Source organism: Falco punctatus, assembly GCF_963210335.1.
Source record: "Falco punctatus genome assembly, chromosome: 11".
In the NCBI taxonomy this organism is placed as follows: domain Eukaryota; kingdom Metazoa; phylum Chordata; class Aves; order Falconiformes; family Falconidae; genus Falco; species Falco punctatus.
The window spans coordinates 5,770,919-5,793,149 of NC_137591.1; the positions used below are offsets into that span (position 1 = coordinate 5,770,919).

General features: G+C 45.7%; 2 protein-coding genes across 2 annotated transcripts in view; both read left to right on the forward strand.

Moving 5' to 3' along the window:
• Window positions 1-4,137, forward strand: part of PLPP3 (phospholipid phosphatase 3) — a 48,266-nt gene extending 44,129 nt beyond the window's left edge. Inside the window, exon 6 of the mRNA XM_080406425.1 lies at window positions 3,193-4,137. Coding sequence (XP_080262551.1) covers window positions 3,193-3,318 — 126 coding nt within the window. The 3' untranslated portion in view covers window positions 3,319-4,137. The remainder of the gene's footprint in view (window positions 1-3,192) is intronic.
• The window catches only part of FYB2 (FYN binding protein 2), a 525,108-nt gene that overhangs the window by 126,859 nt on the left and 376,018 nt on the right, over window positions 1-22,231 (forward strand). The gene's annotated exons all lie outside the window — the stretch shown is intronic.

Genomic DNA, 22,231 nt, shown 5'->3' on the forward strand with positions numbered 1-22,231 from the left:
CCCAGCTGGCTGGTGGAGGGGGCACTTGTCTCCAGACCCTTTGCAGGCATGGCTTGGTGGCTGGGGACATCTCAGGCAGCAGCTCAGGACTCGGGGCAGGTTTTAAACCCAACCTTCATCCCATTTCATCAGCCTGCAAAGATCCATCAATGTGTTCTTCTCCCGAACCTGGCTTTGCTGGCGTGAGCCATTGCCTGGGAGGCAATTTCCTCCCTTTGGGAGATGGCGGCAAGGGACAAGAGGTAGAGTCACCCCGAGACTCCCTAAAGTTTGATTGAATGCATAGTTTAGCAGCTTTTTTGCTAAATTTACTGATATGTCCTGGGGTGCTTGCCCAGCTCTGGGATCCGGCTCTCGTGCACGGGATGCTGTGAAGCAGAGGGAGGGACCTGGAGACTCACCATCTCCAACCCTCCCCAGGGTGCTCCCAGACACTCCTTCCCCCAGCACAGCCTTCAAGAGTCCACTCTGATAATAGTCAAGGGCCGTTAAAATACCATAGTTATCAGACTGTAATTTTCAGTAGAAACCAATTGTGGGTTTCATCTCCGAGGGCTGCCAGAGCTTAAATCCAGGTTGTGCTGCAGCAGACACGTTTGTCCTTCAGTGCCTGAAATAACAAGCAGAAGACATTAGTGTCAAGCGTTTCCAGCTGATGAAACATTCATACTTGGATCCAGGGTGAAATATGATGAGGATTTCTTAAATGGAAATAGTTTTTATGCGCGTTGTAGGCAGCCTGCTATGTGTCGTGTAGTTGGTCTCATCATCTGCTGGAGGGAGAAAGGGGAGATGTCGGAAGGACAGGCTCCTGGCATTGCTCTGGTTAGCTTAGATGAGTTGGTTTTAACCTCTCTGGATGTGAGTAAAGATTTCTCTGGATGTGAGTAAAGATTTCTTCAATATAATGAAAAGGAGTAGGAATTGTTAAGGGGCAGTATAAGATATTGGGATCCCTTTGTATAATACGCGCTCAGTCTTCTGCCATCAAGTTTTCTTTATGGGTGGAGAGCACCTTCTACAGGAAATGGAGCTAATCCAAGTGAAAAACTTTGCACGTTTATTAGTCCTTTTTTGTGTTAAACAGTTCAAGCATTAGGAGGATTTAACACACTGTTTTAACCCCCAAAGATCGTGTTTCATGATTCCTATAAGTGTTTGTATAACCTCCAGCCATGTTAAAGTGCAGTACAGTTTAAAGAGGAATGAAACCTCTTACCCAGCCTCTGAATTAAACCCTGAAAAGCAGCAAGCAGCACAGTAAAAACTGAAATACCCGGGATGACACTCCACCATAACTCATTCCTGTCCAAAATAAGGACCAGACTCGGCGTAATCCCCGTATGCTTCTTGCACTCGGCAATCTCCTCCCAGAAGTGGATTGGTCACGGCTATCCTGGTGCAGGAATCGGACATCTTCTTGATTGAATCCAGCTCTCTGAGGCGGACAAGCGAGCAAGATGGCATCAGAAATGCACCGAGCCAACCGAACGGGGATTTTACAGTTATTAAAGACCCAAAAGAAAACCGTTGCCAGGGCAGCTCAATGTGCTTTTACACTGCGATGCTGCAGCGAAGAGGCCAGACTCCAGCTTGTGATCCTTGGCGGGATCAGCTGGGTCCTGTTATTTAACCAAAAGTACAAACTCTTCCACTTGGATGCCCTGTAAACAACTTTATCAGCTCTGTTATACAGCTAGGCAGCCAAACACCAGCACATACACTGAGAAAAGGGCTGGTTTATATGTCAGCTCCTTCCCTGCTTTTCCACAAAGCAATAAACGCCGAGTAACAACAGCTCGGCTTCCTGCCTGCATCCCTGGTTACAGCCGGAGGAGGGAATTGCCAACTTTGGGCAGGTTTGCTGTCTGTTCGGCTCAGCCCCTTACCTGCTGTGCCGACAGGGACTTGCAGAAATTGTTTCCAAGGATGACTAGACCTGCTGCCTAGGGCCCTGGGTAGCTAGAGAATGTAGAGATGCAGGTGCTGCCTAGGGCCCTGGGTAGCTAGAGAATGTAGAGATGCAGGTGGGGAAAATGTTTACTCCCTCCAGCCTGGATGTGCTAATCCAATATTATTTCTTTGAGCACCTCGGACTTATTTTTTTCCCCGTTTTATCTGGTTGCTTAAATATGTTGTGTTTGAGGACTGTGGGAGACAACTCAAATGTGCTGCTCATTCCAACAACCACGTGCTGCTCCTCCTGGGGTTTCGGCTCAGCAGATCCACAGCTCGGCCTGAATTACCGGTGCTTGACGGTGCCCGAGATGACCCAGCAAATCTGAGCTGGCAGAGGCAGCCGGCGGCAGGACCGAAGCTGGGGGCTTTGGTGCCAGCTAACAAAACGATGAGTGCTCACCACTTTTTGCCCTATCCAGAGGATCCGTGCTGTCTGATTCTTTTCCCTTCTGGCTCAGGGCTGAGCTTTGGCAAGGGAGAAAGTGCCCCGGTCCTGGAGGACCGATAAGCTTTGTGCAGCGACTGCCAAGGGAGGATGTGGAAGTTTCCTCCCAGCACTTTGTTTCTTATTGTGTTGCTACCTCCCGAAATTGCCAAGCACTGGCTTTTTCACATCCGGGAGAGGGGTTACATCACGGGATATTTAGGAAGAAGTAGTCAGGAATAGTTCCTCCTCTCCTTAGGCTTTGGCTTCCAGGACTGGACCCCAGCTCTGTACCGGTGCCTTGGTGAGGCATGAGGAGAGAGCATCTCTCACCGTTGACTCATAGCTGATAACTTTTAACACAGCTTTGCTTTGAAAGCTTTTAATTGCCTGCCTGATGTCTGGCTGAATGAATTGTTTCACGCCAACTCCATCCCTAAAGCCACTCGCCGTGAGTCAGGCCAGCCCTTTGGAGACCTTTGTTATTCCGTCGGAGTGTGGGCCATGTATCTGTTTCCTGGCTTTTCAACCCGCTCAGCAGAGGTTTGGGTATTGCGCTCGGTGATGACGCAGTGAGAAATGAAATCGTTCTGTCATGATTTTACGCTGTGTTCCCTGAGGTCTGAGCCTCCTCCCATATTTGCAGAATTCCCAGGGATTTCAAAGCTATCAGTGTTACAGGCAGGCATTTAATAGCATAAAAAGTGCTATTTTTGCAGCTTAAAGATACCGTGTATGTTGTAAACCAGGTTTTTGAATGAAGCATCACCCAATATAGCTAAGTTTCCCTTCTCCACTTATTCCTACAGGTGTTTTACGTCTCAGATCTCTTCAAGCCCAAGACAAAGACTTGCCTGCCTCCACCGCCCATCCGGAAGGAGATCCTTTCACCTGTGGACATCATTGAGCGGAATAACCATCACAACATGGTGTAGACCTTTGAGAAATTGGATGGGTGTTGTATTTTTATTTTTTTAATTTTTTTTTTTTCAAAAAATGACTGCTGACAGCAACTACCTGCTGCTCTCAAATCTCATCAGACAGTAGAATGTAGGGAGAGACTTTCTTGCCCGACCAGTAAAGTCTTACTCTGTGGTCTTTTCAACTTACGACATTTGGATGAAAGGGGTGGTGGTCAACTAAGTCAAAAGCGACAATGAGAAAGGGGAAAAAAAAAATACAAAAGCCGAACAAACAAGGAGAGGTGCCGGAGTTCTGGATGTGCAATTGGTTTGAGTGTTCATGTTGTAGTGAACGCCAAATTGTTCATAGCCTAATGAACACTAAGGGATTTTCGGAAAGCTGGCCATCTTAGGGTTTTGTTACTATGAAGATTTCCAATGCCTGCGAGAAAGAACAACAACTCACGACTAAATTGTGTAGCACTATATACGAGAAACAGCACTGAGTCAAGATCTGGGATTGGTTTGTAAGAGTTGCTTTTTTTCTCTTTTTGATACTAGTTTATTTTTGCCTCCTCTATTCCATACTGTGACTTAGTTTAGAAGAAGCTTGCCTGGTCAAAGATCTCCAAAGGGTCTCTGTTCACACTACATGCCTTTAACGAGCAGTCTCGAGACGTGCAGTGAGGCTGAATAACTCCATCCTCTACGCAGAGAAGCCACATTTCTTCCTCTCAGCTTGCTCCCTGGCAAGGGCTTGTCCTGCCCGAGCTCCTGGGCATGCGCAGCACCCACAAATGGCCCTTCACAAAAAGAGCATCCTCTGCTTCCCAGCCATATCCCCGCCCCCCCGCCCCCCCCCCCCCCCAAGAAAAAAAAAAAATCACAGCAGGTTTCCTGCACACCCACGGGAGCTGGCAGTTTGCAAGTGGGTAGCGGCAGCTCTGCCGAAGACTTGTTCGCACTACGACCTCGGGGCTGAGTCCTGGGGAAACTTTTATTCTGCAGTTTCGGGACGGGCTGCTGGGCGGCACGTCCCAGCCTGGGTGTCAGTCAGTCTGTGCATCCCCCCACCCCCTCCGCCCTTGGGCACCCCGGTGTGCGCCATGGCAGGTACCAGGTCCTGTGCTCCGCTCAGTGACACCGGTGGTAGATCAGTCGTGCCTATATCGAGTGTGATTTATTGGGTTTTTTTAATTATTTTTATTTTTTTTTGCCCGGAAACCACAGGTTCTTGGTTTGCAGCCCTTTCACAAAGCACGTTTGCAAAGGGATCCCGCAAAGCATGCAGAATGGCCATTTGCACATCCTTCTTACAGAATCCGTCCTATCATTTCAACTATAGCAAGCTATGATTTTTTTATATATATAAATATTATATAAATAATGTATAAAACCTTAAAAATTAACTATGTAAAATATTATTTCTGAAACAATTTTAGATATATCCACTATGACTATAAACTGTGTCCTGACCTGTGTTATTTACATTTTGCTGCTTAAAAAAGCATTGAATTAATTTTTTTATAGTCGACTAAAATATTGTAGTTCTGTGGTAGTAATATTTTAATGAAAATAACTACAATTAGAGACATTTGTATAAAAAAAAAAAAACATATTAAATTGTCTGTATTTTTGTAATGTTCCATTTTGTAAAGAGAAGAATATTCAAAGACTTTTGTAGAATACAAAATTGAAGTTTGTATCTGCGAAATTATTGCTGTATAAATGTGCTTTTTAAATAAAAGCTCATAACACAACTAAACACCCCGGTGCGAGGCGCTTTCTGCCTTTGGGTTGACCTTCCTCTGCCAGGGAAATGGGGCCCTTGCCTTTGGGGTTTGATGGTAGGTGAGGACATCTGGATAAAACGGACCCGATGCTGCTATCGATGGGTGTGCGAGAAGGTCCCACCGGCTCCTGGCTAGGGAGGGTGTTATGGGGACACTCGTGGGTTTGCATTGAACTGCCCTTGGCTGTGCCCGGTCTTTGAGCAAATCCCCTTTCACTGAGGGCACCTGTACTGGGTTTGAGTGCAAAAATCTTGCAGCTCACTGGGTTACAAAGATGTGGGTGGAAGAGGAAAAGAAGGAGAAAAAAAAGCCCACCCCATAACAACATATGCTCAGCTATATAGATGTGCCCAGCATACAGGCACAGCAGTCTTGATTTTTTTTTTTAATTGTTACTATTTTTTCTTCCTCCTACAGAAGAAAATGAACTTTTCGGTGGTGACACACGGTCAGAGCTGTGTTTCAGCCACTCCTTGGGTGAACCGCATCGGCAAGATAACACGGCAGAGAAATAATTTGCAAGAATGCATGACAGGAAGCGAATACCACATCAAACTGCAAATAAATAGCAGGTGGAAATTAAGCAAGCAGAACTCAGCTAGCACTTGCTATTATTATCCTAATTAGTAGCAATATTTTATTAAGCGTGGAAAAACTTCGTAAACCCGCACCTGTCCTAAATGCAAAGGGAGTTTTCGTGGTGCCACGTGTGATTCATAAGTGTTTGGGGGTTGTGTTGTAGAGGTGAGACTTTAGCTGGAGGGCAGTGGCCGTGGGGATGGGCCCTTACTCCCTGGTTATCTGTGCAATGTGCTGCCCGGCTCTAGGCTGGTGGCGCGGGCGCGGGCGGGAGGAGGAGTCCCTGCACAGCTGACTGCGCTGGCCCCATGGACCCCTTCACGTGCAGGGCTGGGCTCGGCCAAGAAAAGTGTTTACTTGCATCTTAACCCCCAGCTTCTTGGAAGAAAACAGGAATACAGATGTCTGGGTGAAAGAGGAGGGCTTGGAGAAGTGTCAGAGGGGAAACAGCACAGGAGGTGATAAGAGCCAGGGCAGAGACGGTGGCTGCAGGGCCGTGGGACCCCGCTCAGGATGTGTGGGTCAGGTTGAGGAGAGGGAGAAAAGGCCACGGATAAATCTGTGGAAGACGACAGGCTTGAACGTTACAGAGCGGGGCTAAGCATCAGCAGTGCCAAGTCCTATTTCTGGCTGAGTGGTGGCTGTTTCCTCCTCCTCTTCCCGTCTGCCTCCGCGGTGCTGCCCAATGCCATCGGCGCCCTGGGGCCGGCAAGGTACGGGCAGCCTTGCACGGCAGCCAGTGCCCGCCGGGGTGCCGGGGCTCACCCCTGCCAACCGCTTGGGAAACAGGTAAAGGGGAGTGATAACTGCTGGAGGCATGGATGGGAGAAGACAATATGTGGTGGCATGGTCTGGAGAGACCTTCCTGGGTTAGCTAAGTGTAGAATACATGTTTAGGTGCTACAGAAGGAATGAGCACTGGTATTAAATGAGCCTTTCTATGAAACCCCAAAGAGAAGTGAAAGCCAAAGGAGCGGAGGTGTAGGTACCGCAAGCCGTGAGCACGGTGATCGGAGCTTATCTATCACCATCGCTTCCTGCGGGGCAGGAAGGAAGTGAAAGAGAAATGGGTGAAATGGAAAAAAAACCCAAACCCAAACCCATACGAGCATTAGGATCCCAAGGCAACCGCTTCTGGTGTGGTCTCCCAGCAGTGTCTGCATGTGGAGATGGAGCTTGCACCTCACGCTGCTGTGATGCTTGGTCCTTCATGCAAATGCGCATCAGCAGGGATGCTGAACAGCCGGGAGGTTTGGGAGCTGGTGGTTTGCATGCTGCCCTGCACACTGCAGCTCTCTGCAGCTATCCCGGCAAGGGAGACGGAGGAGCAAACTCAGATGCTTTCATGCAACAAGACGTGTTGCTGGAGCCAGAGGCCGGATGCTGGTTGTGGCCTTTAGTGCTGCAAAATCTGGGCTCTGCTCATGCCGATGCTAATCGGAGGCTATGGAACACCCAGCGCAGCCGTCTGCCTTTGATGCTTGGGCCTGGTTGGCAGATCCTTTCTGCACAAGGGGATGTTCTGGTCAAACCTGTCCTTTTTTGCAGAGACTGGTTCAACATGTTTTTGCAGGCAGGGATTTGTGCATGCACCTGACTACCATGGGAGCAGGTCTTTTGTTCCAGGGTAAGAAAGGTTTACGCAAGCCCCGGGTTCGGCCATGTTTCGGTGTACCTAAACAGCTTCACTCAGCAAGAATGTTTGGCAGCCTTCAGAGGCTGGAGCTGTTGTACTTCTGCTCAATGATTTTTGGATATGAGGTTCTCAATCAAGGGAGGGTGAGGGAGGAGATTCATCCTGCAAGCACAGACCTGTTTTTCTCATGCTCTGAGCCTGTCTTGTTTTGGGTGTCCAAAGTTTTCATCCAGCTGCTTGTAAAGATAAAGCTAGCGGTCAGCCGTGGACCCAGAGGACATCTCAGGCTGAGGTCCCACAGCACCGGAGGGCTGGTGTTAAGCCCACGTCCATGGCTGGGGTGCAGCAGGGCCACCCCTGGAGCCAGTACCCTGCATCAGCTGCATTTCTCCCCCCTCATCTCCCCTTTCTCTCGACACACCCTCTGTGTTCATCCACCGTTCTCCTCCCAAAAGGCAAGCCAGTCCTACCTCGTGTTTATCTTTACCTCTGGAGACCAGATCAGAGGTTCAGATTTTATGAATGGAGTGAATCACTTGCCTCCTGGCTTCTGTAAACATGGTCCGTATACCTGCCCACAGACACGAGCTACTGCCCGGCTCCTCCAGACTTCCCTACCCTCGTTCCCTGGGTGCCAGGTGATGGTCCTGGCACAACCCCCATGGCCAACTGCTCGTCTTACCAAGCTACATCAAAGCTGAACAGAAGCTGTCGCCTTCACCGAAGGAAGCAGGAGGTAGAAAACAACCTCTTGTTGACTCAGCCGGGGAGGGGGGGATGGAAAACACACACAAACAAACCCCAAAACCCAACAACTTTCAATTATCACCTTTGCACGCCACCCCCACTGGCACCAGCCGGCACGGGAGTGCCTGCGTTAGCTTGTCTTGAGTTATAATTTCCTCGGGGCACAGACTACACCTATGTATGTGTTTGGGTAGTAGTGATCAGACTGGTTGCAACGAATCCCCACCCCATCCTATCTGTAGCTAGAAGGGAGCGAAGTCACCGGGAAAATCTCCATGTTTCCTTAGAAAGTCTCGTTCTGCGAGTTCCTGCCCAGCTCAAGAGCCGCCAACTGCCACCGCGGCGGTAGCTCGCAGGCAACGCTGCTTTTAATATATAGTGGCACAGCCTCATGTAGCATTTAATTTTTGCCTTTAACGCAGAAAATAGCCATCTTGGCACTTCTTTTTTTTCTCCCCCTTCCCCTCTCATCAGGTGACTCTCAGCCCTGTGTTTTGGGACACGCGAGGCTGCCAGCTAACTCAGTGCTAGTGGCAAAGGCAGCAGCATCGGCGGTGTTTAAAGGCATGAACTCTACAGGGTTTGATCTCAGTCTACGCTAAGGGTTCATAACCAGCAGGAACAATGGGCTATTATTTGAGAAAAACACCTTTCAGTGTTTCCACGTGTCAGCGGAAAGTTGAGAAAAAGAACCACCAAAACACCAAAATACCTGTACCTGCACATCTGTGGATAGGAGAAATGGGAACTGAGAGGAATTCAGCCCGCTCCTGAAGTCTTTGGAGTGATTAAAATCATACCAGAAGTTGAAATTATGTGACTTCTGTTTCCCACCTGAAAAATGAATGAGGTGAAACGAAGCCATCACTTAGTTTGTACAGGAACTGGTGTGAAAAGCTTGGCTTTCCAGCCATGCTTTGACATCTCCATTTCCAGGTGTGTGGTGTGAGTGCATGCTAGCCAAGGTCAGCCTGAGATATAAATTAAATAAAGGAGCATTTAATTCGTGCTAGGCTGATCTTTCCTCTGGAGAAACATCATGAATGGAACAGGAAGAACCGTGCTGTTTTAATAAGGAACTCAGACATTAAATAAAACAAAATTTAAAAAATAAAATAAAGAAATAAAATAAAATTTAAAAGAAAAAAATAAACCCTTCTTTTATCCAAAGAAGGAAGGGAGCCAGATCTCCCGTGAGTACCATCATTTCAAAGGGACCTGCCTTCTGCACAAGTGCATGATTTGCTTATTTTCAAAGAAATTTTAGTGATGTTGAAGGCAAATTAATAACACTGCTCCAGCCTCTCAGGGCTTGTCTGAACAAGAAAAGTTGTTAATGTTTAATATGAGGTAAAATTTTAATCCATTTCATTTAACTGTAGATATTCTTAGTTCAGTTTTAAGCAGGATTAGTTCTGTTTACCTCAAGTCAAGTAAGCACAAGTATAACTGATATAAGCCTTGCTTAAATTAAAGGGAGAATAGCTACCAAGGCTTAGGGGGCGCGGGGGAAAGAAACCCATTGAAGCTTTTGTTTAAAAAGAAAAGTGGGGTTTGCTTTGATTTTTTTCTTTACAAAGTATTTCTTTCCATGGGAAAACAATAAAAACTAGAAAAAGTCTATGAAAGTTTTGCTTGTAAATGAGGAGACGATTGCAGCTGAGAAAACACTGAATTCAAGAGAGGTGATTCCCTTTGCAGAGCCAGCCTCAGTGTCCCCTGGGCGAGCCTGGGCTGGTTAGACCCGGCACTTCCAACTCACCTGTTTCTAAGAGTCACAAACACAAAAATGATAAACAAATTAATCAATGCCAAGGCCAGCAGGATGCTCCGTCCCGTGCCCAGAAATCATCCAACTGCTCTTATGTTTAGCCTTGTAGCCCAGGCTATGGTACTGCAAGTCCTTCAGAAAGACATCCAGGCTTGATGTCAAGGTGCCAAATCATACCGGATTTGCCACATCCCTTGGCCAGCTGTCCCACTGGCTCATTGGCCTTACTCTTAAAAATATGTGGTTAATACTTCCCTTGTTTTTCGTTACTAACTGCTTCTGTGTTCCCATGCCCCATATCCCTTCACTTTAATTTATTAAAAAAAAAAAAAAAAAAAAAAGCAAGCTTTTTCTTATTAAACCATGCTGTTTTCCCATAGCTGAATCCCCTGGATAGCTTTTCATGGCGTTACCTCATACTTCATGCTTCTAAGTTTAAAGCTTGCTCAGTTTCTGCTCAGGTTTTGCTTCCCCAACAAGAACATAAGGAAGGCTGCAAGTTAGCACAAAACTGGCGGGGAAGGGTCTAGCTGGGGACCAATTTTGCTTTGTACAAGCAATTAGATAAGGAGCACCTTCTGCTTGTAGGTCAGATTTAATCTGATGTTCTCCAAGAGCAGAGACTCCTTATCAGGTCTTAACCCTTCCACCTTCCAGGCCCCAGGAGAATAGCAGCTTGATAGCATTCGCCCTCCTTCATGCCTTCTTCAGTCAGGCATCTTATCTGCTAGACCCCGGGGTACTTCTGAAAAACAGATAACCCTCTCTCATGGGGTTGTCCATAGCTTCAGGAGAGGCCTCTTTGCAAAATGAACATTAATGACTTCCATACCCACGTGTAAGATGCATTTCTTCAAGCAACGCTGATGGGTGGGCAGCATTTCCCTGCTCGGTGGAGTGGGGGATAAGTCACTTTATACTTGGCACAAATGTGGTGTGATGCTGTTACATAGGTGACCTGGGCTACCATGAGCTAGGGACATATGGCAAAAGTCTTAGAGGTTTGGAGATGGCTCTTGGGGGTGATGCGAAGCTGGAAGGTTAAGATGTCTCGGAAAGATGATTTTGTCATGGATTGACATACACCTTAAAATTCACACAGCAGAACCACCTATAAACGTTTCAGCTTTCCAAAAGAGCTCCAAAGGAACTAGAAGTTGCCTCTATGCTAAGTTCTTGCACAGCAGCTGCCATACCAGTAAAGCCAGAGCAAAGCCAAATGCAGATTTGACCTTGCTGAAGCAAACAGCAGCACACTGGGTTGATAACGGATACCTGCACAGACGGCAGCGAACGTGAGCTGAACAAAAGACTGCAGGAGACTTTCCACCCACGGTATGCTAAATAGGCCGGAGGGGTAAGGGGAGGGATACTAAGCAGAGGGTTGTATCTTCAGCCTTATTTATTAAGGACAAAATATTAAAATAAGTGTGTGCTCGCTCCTTGTCTGAACTGGCACTGGAAATAGGAAGGCAATTGCCTTTATAAGCTCTTGCAGGAAGATTTGAATAAAGAAGGCAAGCTTACTGGAGGCATTAAGCCACGCATGTCTTATCTTGCAATGAAGGGAGCAGTTCCCCGTGGAAGTGGGCCAGACTAGGCACCCAGCAGGTGGATTAACTGTTCAGAGGAAAGGGCATGGAAAGCAGCTTTCTTGCAGAGCAGGTCCTCATACAAATAAGTAGGAGGCAGCAGGGCTTAGTGCTTAAGCTAATGAACCACCCGTCAGACCTCTCTGGGAGAAGATATTAGCACATAGCGGTACAGCCTTTGACAGGCTGGCACCTCTGCAAGGAGCCAGAGGGTTCGGTAGAGAACAGGCTGCCTGTAGCCAACCTCCCAAAATACACATTGTGCTTTAATGGAAACCTAACACAAACATTGCCAGCACAGGACTTACAATGAGCTTCCAGTTTGCCTCAGGACGTTTTCTCCCAATTTGGCTGTATTTATAGGCGGCTATTTTTGCCTGAGTACAGAAAGGGGGAAAAAATTGCATGGACTGAGCTTCACTTGCCTCTGCACTCACCGCTGTAATGGGGAAGGGGAGACATTTTGGGGTGGTTCACATCGATGCAACAGCTGCTGTACTCTATTTTTTGTTATGGGGGAAAACATAGACATTTTTGCAGATATAAGCCAGGCAATCCAGGGGTTTATTAAACATGACATGAGCTTAAGAACACAGAGAGGCAAAACTATTTGCATGGTGCCAGGGTGGACAGGAGTGGGGTGAGGCTGGGGCACGGGGATGGGTTTGGCTCTAAGAGCAATCACTCTTCTCTGCCGATGGAAAGCCTTCCATGGTTGGGTTTAGGTACTCCGGGAAACCAGGGCAGGTGTCAGGGGTCAGAAGGGAAGCGTACCCTCAAAGGACACTGGTATGGTATTTCCCCTTATCTACGCTATCAGCCAAGGTAGGTAACCTTATGCACAGGAAGCCAATCTGCTGGTATTTCTAGTTACCAAAAACATTTGGGGTTTCTTCCAGCCGTTCCTCGTTTTATTAAGGCAGCTTTGAGTTTGGGGTTTCCCTTGAGAAATTCCAATATTTTACTGTGTATTTTCCTTCTGAATTGAGACAGAAAATCAAAATATTAACTTGTTTTTCATGGAATGGGAAATTCCAAACAACCTCTATTAGGAAATGTTAAACACTTTTGTGCAAATCTATTTGCCCATCTACAGTGTAGCCCCACAGAGTTGCAGGAACTAAGCACAAAAGAAGTGTCCTTGATTCAACATCACTTACAAACTCATAGCATTCAAGGAATACATTTTTCTTTTCTTTAGTACTTCAAGGCATGGTACAAGCAGCAATTTCATTATTTTTAAGTAAGTGTGGTGGCAAGGCTTGCTCTTGGCCAGCCCACCGGCTGGGGTAGCAGGAGCAGTGTGATGAGCTGTGTTCACCAAGTCAGCATCTAAGTGCATTTGCTTACCAGCCTGTGAGATACTGCCTGGAGCCTTGCTCCTGAGCTCAGTAAAACTTCACTCCTCCTGGCACAGCTGCTGGGTTCCTTTCAGAGGTTACCCATCCCCTTCTCCCTCGAGCTGTGCAGGCTCCCTGGCCTAATCGCTCCTAAGGGCTTAGAGGATGCTGGAAATGATGCAGGCATCCCCGTGCTAAACCTTCAGGGGAAGGTGATATTTGTCGTAACGACCCATTTCCTCTCCCTAGAGCAACGCAGGGAGGTAAAGTGGGAGTTATTATGCCAACAATAATGAAGTGATGGGGATTAAAATTACTCCTGTGATACAAGTTGCCCAGCTCTGGTTTCCTGTGCGGTTTTCTGTGTGGCACCTGCCAAGCACCCAAATGTCTCTGTGAATCTCAGTGTTGCTCTCTGTGAGATTATTTAGATGCTCTGCTCCTGCAGATTTTAACAGGAGCTGGCGCTAACTGGGAGCAAGGGTTCCAAATAACCTTTTATATAGGGGCCCCAAGTCCTGAGCAGCACCCCTGCATGCTGCACCCATGCTCTGCTACCGACACATCACGCCTGCTATAAACAGCGTTGTCAGATAATGCTTAACCTGCGTAAACCCATCGTAATTGCATAAAAGTCAAGTGAAACATCCTTTGCTTTCTGTAAATAACTCAGGCCAGAGTCAAAATAAGTGCCAGCAGAGAGATCATGTTCTTACAGCAACGGGATTTCCAGGAATGCTGCTTCCCTTACCGAAAAGAATCTCTGTTGTCCGAACACGCTCGGCTTTGAGCAAACAGGGGCTAAGCCGAAGTGAGAACTAACTGCCAGGGCTCGGCAGCACATGTTTCACATTAAGCAGCTGTTTGAGGGGCCTATGTGGCTTAGCGGATAAATCATCAGGTTTGTCCCCTTGCAGCTCACAAGTCCAGAATAGCCTGTGGTCCTAAAGGAGAAAAAAACTCAGCCCAAGCTCAGTAGTTTCCATCACAGAGGTTGTGCTCCGGTGTGAAAAGGCCGGCACACGGGCCAGGCCTGGGGGCTGAACCCGTGGGACACCCCAGCCCCCTCTTAGGTGGGACGTTGGAAGCAGTTGCGGGATGCGGCAGTCCCAGCCCTGCCATGCATGGCCTGTGGTCCTCCTCTGCCCACACCCCCGGGAGCAAGCACTGCCCATCGCTGAAACATGGGAAAAGCGACGAAAACAGTGATGAAACACAAGCCTGAGGATCCAGCACACAAATAGCAAAGGAAGGAGAGATAAATACTACGATAGTCTTTAAATATCTGCGGAGGAAACCAGCCAGGAGCCAGTTTGACTACAGGGGGATGGGCTGGAAGCTAATGACAGATGATCCCGATACTACACAGCGGTGAAGTGGATTTCCAAGCACCATTTTCACAGAAAGAAGCTGAATGTCGCATCCTAGAGACCTGGTTCATTTTCTTGGGAGGAAAAGGGCTACTAAAAGCCTTTAATAGCTCTTATTCAGGCAATCAGGACTGTAAGGAGCTGGGAGGAAACCGGCTGTGATGTATGAGATGCCACAGACTAGAACGTGGTAAACAAGGGTAGGGGAATAGTTGTTTTGACCGCACGCTTGGTACACAGGAAACATCCAGCAATAAGAGGGACGACTCTGCACAGGAGTTCCCAGTCCTATATTTAAGAGCAAATCAAACCAAGGGAGGACCCTGGAAATTATAGACAACTACAAATAACCCCAGACCTTTTGTCTCAGCCGTGGGAAGATCCTGAGGACACTGATAACAGGGACTGCATTGCACAACATGGGGAAAGAGGGGGGCTGGTGGCATGTCCACTCTGCCAGGACCTTGGCTCTGACTCTGGCTACAGGCTGCAGGGGAAGGTGGAGAGAGCCCGGGAGAGGATAATTATGGAATAACCTGTTGACGGAGGAAGTGGCTTCCCAACCTTTCTTTACTTAGGACTTGAGTTCTGCTCAAAAGCAGGAAGATTTATAGCCCTCTTCATGGTTGTGTTGTTTTCTCCTTCTGGCCAGATTAGTTTAATAAATGAGAGGGAGGGAAAAACTGCTGAAAAGCAAAGCCCCTACAGCGGTGCTGTGCCACATCATTAAATAAAGGGACTTTTTAGTTAAGAGGAGTTGTTTGGCCCATAATTACAGCTAAACTTCCATTTGGAAAATGGCTTTTAGTCCATAGTGGCTTCTCTTGTAATTTTAACAGGATGGAGTGTTTGAATCCTCACCCTCTATTTTCGAGGGCAGCATAAAGTGATTAGATAATATTAAATAGCAGCTGCTTTTCAGGCTGGAAGGGGCTCTTCGTTGCTATGTGATTCTGCTATACAAAGGCTCTTTCTGAAATTAAGTACTCTCTGTAAATGTCAAATAGTGTTTGGTTCTCATTCCTGAGGTCTGCACACAGTTCGTTGTAGCAAAACACAGGCTGAAAACTAACCTGACTTGTATGACAGAATGAGCATCGACTGGGAATTTCCAAATCCCAGCACCACCGGAGCAGCTGGAGCTCAGAAGATTATTGAAGGTGAAGATATCACAGTGCCCCGAAACACGGGTTAACCATGCTTGCAATATTTACTGTCCCCCGAGACTGGATTGGGTATCCTGAGAATGCAATGGCATGTTTAAACATGTTGCCTCATCGCCATTTTGATCTGGACAGATTATGAATCTATAAACCAGCTCCGAGGTCACCAGGCAGCTTCTTTGGCGATAATAATAATTACATTCCTTGCATTTACACTGCATTTTTCATTTGTAGATCACAGGAGACTTCATCAAAACAGGCAGCACTCATAACTTCCCATTATTACCAGCAGAGAAAATGAGGTGCAGGGGAGGTAAACACCTTGTTTGTCCCAGGTGTGGGGGGTGGCAGGTGGCAGGAATTAGGAGCCCCGGTGGTACCTTATTTAAAGGAGAAGTCATAACCACTGACCTGTTTTTCCAAATGAATGGGCATGAAGTTGCCTGAAGGTGAGGAGATTGCTTTGGAGGTAAGGAGATTGCTGGGAAGTTTGGGATGAACTGCTTCTGTTTTGTTCTTTTTCTTTATTTTCTCCAAAAAGAAACATGTCATAGGAACCAGCTCTTTCTGACAAAGCTCTGCTGAAGAAAGGTTTCTTGACATCATAAGGTACTTTGTTGTCTGAAAACGTGTGTGCTTGGCCACAAAGGCCCTTGATGGAGATGTGAGAACCCTAGGTCTGTATCAGGCTTCATGGCTGAATCGCCCCATCCCCGATGAGCTGGTCGTGGTCTCACCAGGATGGTGCAGCTGGCCTGGGCTGCTCACAAAGGCATGGTTTATCCAGCCAAAATATGTAGCAGCTAGCCATCTTGCATGCAAGCAGACTCCTGCTTTAGCAGTTTCTCCAAAAAATTATTTAAAATGCTTATATCCCTCAATGTCTGGATTGCAACCAGTTGTGGGACAAGTCATGAGCTGTCTTCCTATCTGAAAGCTTTGAAAGGTGTTGGTCTCACATCCACTTCCTGGCGAGCAGGGCTAAGTTCTGATGCTTCAGCAAATTTTTTTGTCCGTCCTCATGTGGGAAATTTCCTGCCCATATTTAAGCCTTGCATAGCATCTTTCTGCTGTTGCTCCCTCTAACAAGAGAGGTGCAAAAAGAGAGGAAAACAAAAAAAGATGAGCCTGTAAAAACGGCCTCTGTGTTATACTCTTAAGAAACACATTAATATTGCATTATCCAATTGTCCATCTTCATTTCACATCACTTTTAATCAGACTCCAGTTTCATTCCAAAGTTGAGGTCTGGGAAAAATAGGATTTTTTTTAATAGGAAATGTTGCTTTCTTGGGGGGGGAAAAAAACAAACCCAAACAAAAAACCCTTTTCTTGATACTTGAGCTGGAGTGCTTTATAATGCATAAAGTCATCTGTGTTTTGCATTCAGCAGAGATTTGGGCTTTTGCCTGTAGCTGTGCAAAGTTCCAGCAAAAATAACCCAGTGAGATTTATTTCAATTTTTGATGCACATTTTGGTGTCAGCAAGGAACTGAGATCTCGGAGATGGAAAGATGTTATTTCTCATAGCTTTGCAAGACTTTGTTTAATAATTGTCTGAATCAATGATAGAAGCTTTTATTGCTACTATTGTCCTGGCCTCCTTCACCAGGGCAAGCGTATTCCCTAAAACATGAGGAGTTTGCAAATTAGGGATAAAAGAAAGACTGCCATTCCAGGTTCTTTTAAATATGAAAGTGCACTTTGGAACTTTAATTGTTTTAGGTTGGTTTCTATTAATTCAATTTTGCATTTGAGGAGAGGCAGGTTCACAACAAAAGCCAAATTATCAGCTCGGTTGAGCTCTGTGCTTTGCACTGGTTTGATTTTCTTTTTTTTTTTTTTTTTTCCCTGCAAAACAGCTGGCCTACTGCAAGGCAAACTGTTGCAGACTTGCAAACTCAAAACAAAATCCAACTGGAGGCTAAAACCCCTTGTGTCTTGCAGAAGCAACAGAGCATTTTATTGCGAGGTGTAGCAGCGATTACTGGGGGGGCCAGGGCTATGCTTGCTTGCCACTCCCAGGACACATTTGTGTCTCCACTGAGTTTTGTGCAAGGCTTGCCAAGTTTCTTGTCCCCAGTGAACCTGAAATGTATGTTGTTTTCTGTTTTACACTGCCTCCAAGGACAGAGAGAGGAATTAAATCTCACCCCAAGCAGGGCTGCTCACCCTCAGCGAGGGAGGATCTGGCATGGAGGTGCTAATGTGCCTAATAAAACCATCACGGTGGGAAAGTGTTGGGAGTCTCTTTATTGATGGAGCCCATCTAAATACCAGTCCTCCATGACAGCACATGTTTAGGCAATAAAAACTAGTAAAGAGGAGGATCTTTGCACTGACCTCACTTCCAAAATTAATATCCTCCATGGCTGACCTGGGGGTGGCTCAGGAGCTGGGGTGGGAGCATCAGCAGCTGCCCAGGGAGCCAGTGTGTGAGCACGCTGTCATGCAAAGCAACCACCAGGTACCTTAGAATCTGATATGCAGGCAGAAAATGGAAGAGGAGACGGATTTCTTTGGGAGATAGGGCCAGCAGATCGGGGAGGTGAAGGCTTTCTGACCAGACAGGTGACGGCCATCCCCAGAGGATGCTGCAAAGTGAAGCCCTCAATAGCCGCCTGCTGCCGAGCAGCACCACAAACCCTCCTCTGCTTCCAAGGAGATAAAACCAGTTTGTGGACCTCGTACATCTGAGCTAATTTAGATACAGCTGGTGTGATGTGATTTGAAGAATCAGTCAGCAATATACAGGTGAGCAGAGGTCATCTTTATTTGGCAGCGCTGGGTGCATGGGGGATGGCTCCACCAAAGTCATGCACACCGAGGGGACTTTTCAGTCCCCCCCCTTTATACAAGCTACTCATACCTATTCGCTAGTTTTCCAAGAAATTGTTTACATATTCATTACAATTCTGAGAATTCATGTACATATCTCATGCCTGCGCAATGTCCTTGAGGAGTTGTCTCTGTGCAGACTCTATTCCTTAGCGGCCATGTTTAAAGTCTTCATCTTCACCACGTTGCATGTACAACAGGAATCTAAGTCCAAATGTCCCTTCTAAAGATAACCAACCCAAGGACTTAGCAGTCTGTGCATCCGTCATGTGGCAATAAGGGTCCTTGGACATTTCCCGACTTCTAACTAAACATAGGTGCATCATCCTTTACATAAGTGGTACAGCATTCACTATCCATTCCCCCCTTTTCTAACAGGTATTGTAAATTTTTACAACTATAGAAAATCATCATATCTTATGATCATTCTTCAGCAGCACCAAACAAAACATTGAAGTAATATACATATTAATATTCCTAAAACTACTACAATAATTATTATAACAAAAGCATGCTTTAACCGTTCTAAATTAGGTAACAACGAAGTCAGTTTGTTCCATATAGCTTCAAAACTCCATGACAAATCGTCATTAGTAATTTCATGCAGGATCTGCACCTTGTTCCGTATCTTATGGATGTCTGTTTAATCATTCCATCCATCAGATTGGGAACCAGTATTTTGCCCTGGGTTTCCAGGACAAGCTCCTCCTGTCTTGTTTGAGCTTTCCGATGACTGTTAGTATCACTTTTCATAACTACTGTGGTGGTTAGGTTTAATATTTGTAAATCAAATCTGGGACCCAACTTATATGTTACATTATGAAATAGGCAATATCCTCCACCATAGTTTAGCTTTTTCCAAAAGTCTGGCCAGGTAGGCCATTTGTCATCGAGATAATTCCAGTTTTGAGAGGCCACCCCATACAGGGGTGTTATCAAGCCTCCTTTAGGAAGAGAGGTACATATCCAGCATTCCTTAGCTTTCGTAGCATTAACAATTATTTGTAATGTTTGAAGATGGGCATTGTTTACCCATGTTTCAGTTTCTAATATCTCTACAACAGTTACAATTAAGATCAGAATAACTCTACACAAATATCCCTGATCCTTTTGACAATCCATTGTGTTTCTGGAAGTTACTACAATTAAAGATTATTACTATTACAGAAATTATTACTCTTACAATTATGATCTAATAAATTGTAGTTTCATGAGTCCTGCTGAGGTGACGCTCCATGATTTCTCAGGAGCTTTCTTTATCCGAGAATAGTGAATCCAGGCTGGTTGTTCTCTTATCTTGACAGCGATGAAGGTCGTCAGCAGCACCTGATAGAAAAGTGGGAAGGACCCTTCTAAAGGTTTCCCTGAAAAAGTCTTTATATACACATAGTCACCAGGTTTAAAGGAGTGGATTGGTTGTTCTAACCCCCTGGCCCTTGTTCCCAATATTTGTTTACTTATAACCTTTAATTGTCCCTGGAGGGCCTTCACATATTCACACAAATATCCCTCTCCCGACTGTCTTAGATCTTCTCCAGCAAATTGTAACTGGTACAGTCTCCTGTATAATATTTCAAAAGGGTTTAAATTTTCCTTTGTTCTTGGCTTAGTTCGGATTCTTAATAATGCAAAAGGGAGAGATTGTGGCCAAGTTAGATTTGTTTCTTGCCCTATTTTTGCTATTTGTTGTTTAATTAAATGGTTCATTTTTTCCACTTGCTTGAGGTCTGTAAGGACTATGTAATTGCCAATCTATTCCTAATACTGTACTCACTTGTATTATTTTGGCACAAAAGTGTGAGCTCCTAACAGAAAAGATTGTTGCCATTAGCCCAAAATGGGGAATAATCTCATTCAACAATCCCTTCGTTACCTCTCTTGCTTTATTTGTTTGACAAGGAAAAGCTTCTGGCCAACCTGAAAATGTATCAGTCATAACTAATAAATATCGGTATCCCCCTTTTCTTAGGAGCTCAGAAAAATCAACTTGCCACTGTTGTCCTGGATAATTTCCTCTATTAATGTTCCCTAGTTTTGTTCTATTTGCTACATTGGGATTATTACGTAAACACACTTAGCATTGCTGAGTCGCTTGTTTTATTACAGTATATAAGTTTGCCCTATCAATTTCTGATTTGGATTTTTATATAATGTACCAGCTCCCCAATGAGTCTTATTATGTTCTGTTAGGGCTGTGGTCCATATTAAATTGGATGGTACCACTATGTGGCCATCTGTCAAATAAGCTCACTTATTTAATTTTATTTTACCTTTCATGTCCTGAATTAGCTTTAGGTGGTCTTTAGAATAGTTTGGCTCCTGATCTGTACTTACAGTTTGTATTTTACCATCTGGTATTAAGGATAATTCCTCCTTTCCCACCTCCTCTGCTACTCGTCTGGCCTCATGGTCGGCCAGGCAGTTTCCAATTTCCAAATCAGTGGCTCAATGGGCCATCTTATGTTCTTCCTTCCTGGATGACCCTCTTATAACAGAGGGGGCCATTCCTCACATCAAGGTCTGGCATGGCATATGTTCCCACTGCTCAATGCCTACTGGCTTGCAGCCAACAGTGGAGCTCAAGATTCTTCTCGGTAGCAAACATGGAGGCCAACCCAGTCTTGCCCTTGACTATGGTAGGAGGCACCTGACCAACCTTATTCCTTGTACTTCATTGTCAATGCAGAGTTTCATCTGCGCATCTCATAACAAGTCACAGTCATGGCAAACCCCACAGATTTACATTAGTAGAACTACTACAGAGTGTATTTGATCTCATTTTTCATGCCAATATCCCCTACAGCCCTGCTGACCAAGGGATATTGTTTTACCTGAACTAGGCAGTCCTCCCGCTTATCATTTTTACTGTAGCAGGTAAAGCATTTTTCACCTTACCTGGAATTTATTTACAGATGTACCTGGTTAAAGATTTCTTTTACTTCAAGGAGGTCCTCTTTTTCCACTCTTCTGTTGAATTAAAGATAAGCTCAAGATTTCAAGTAATTGATTATTTTTAACTTTTGGGTTCATTTTTCCTTCTTTAAATGTCTAGATGTTCTAATAAATCTCATCCCAACAAAGATTTTGGTGAATTTGGCTTTCTTGTTTTCTTAGTTTGTGCTTTAAAGGTTTCATGATGTTTTCCTGGTGGCCAGCAGCTCCCACAACTGTAACTAATTCTTTTAACTGAAGTTTAACACCAAATAAGTTGTTTTTGTGTTCACTAAAAATTCCACCTCATTTTTCCTAGTCCCTAGTTCACCTGAACTTCTTGATGGTTCTTTAGCTTAGGGCAGTCTCGCTTCCAGTGTCCACTTTCCCTACAATATGTACAGTGATCCGATCCCATAGAAGAGGGGTTCACTCTTTCACTTCTGCCTGACGTTCCTCCTCTGTCTCTGCCTAGTCTCCTCTACCAGTTCAGCACGACCCAGCTCTTCTCTTACCTTCTGTACACGTTCCCTGTTCCTTCTATCGACTTTTCTACATCACGATTATCTAGTAACAATCAACTCGAACCTTTATCTAGTCCTATTAGATCATCCTGATAAGTCTTTTACAACCAACTTTCAAACATCTAAATTTCCGCATCAAGGATTCACCTTTACTCTCCTCAGACCCACCGCCTGCCCTAGAGGGGCCATTACCGGTCCTATTGTGCTGCAAATGCTGCAGCACTTGGGGTGACATTGTCTGGTCCTTCTGCTCAATTGTCAGCAACAGCAACCCCCTCCTCGCCATCAGAAGGGTTCGGGGCAGGAGATGCTCTCCCTGCTCTGCAGGTTACACAAGCCTGCCTCTGCAACAGCACTTCTGTTTTAACTCTTTCTTACCCTGAATGCAAATCTGCTACTTGTCGCTTTAAGTCTGTGTTCTTACATATCATGCCTTTGCAGGCAAAAAGCAAACACCCCGCCATGCGTCCCGCAGGACTCAGCCGCACCCTTCGAGGGGGTACGGGGGTTTGTACAAACTCACCCCAATACTTTAACACTTTCATAGGGTCCACTCTCCCTATTCTCTCCACCACCACCCCACAGCTTCAGATTTTACAGACGTTAGTACAAGTTTTTTATCTTACAACGTGTTTCATTCTGGTTGCTCCACAGAAGGAAGC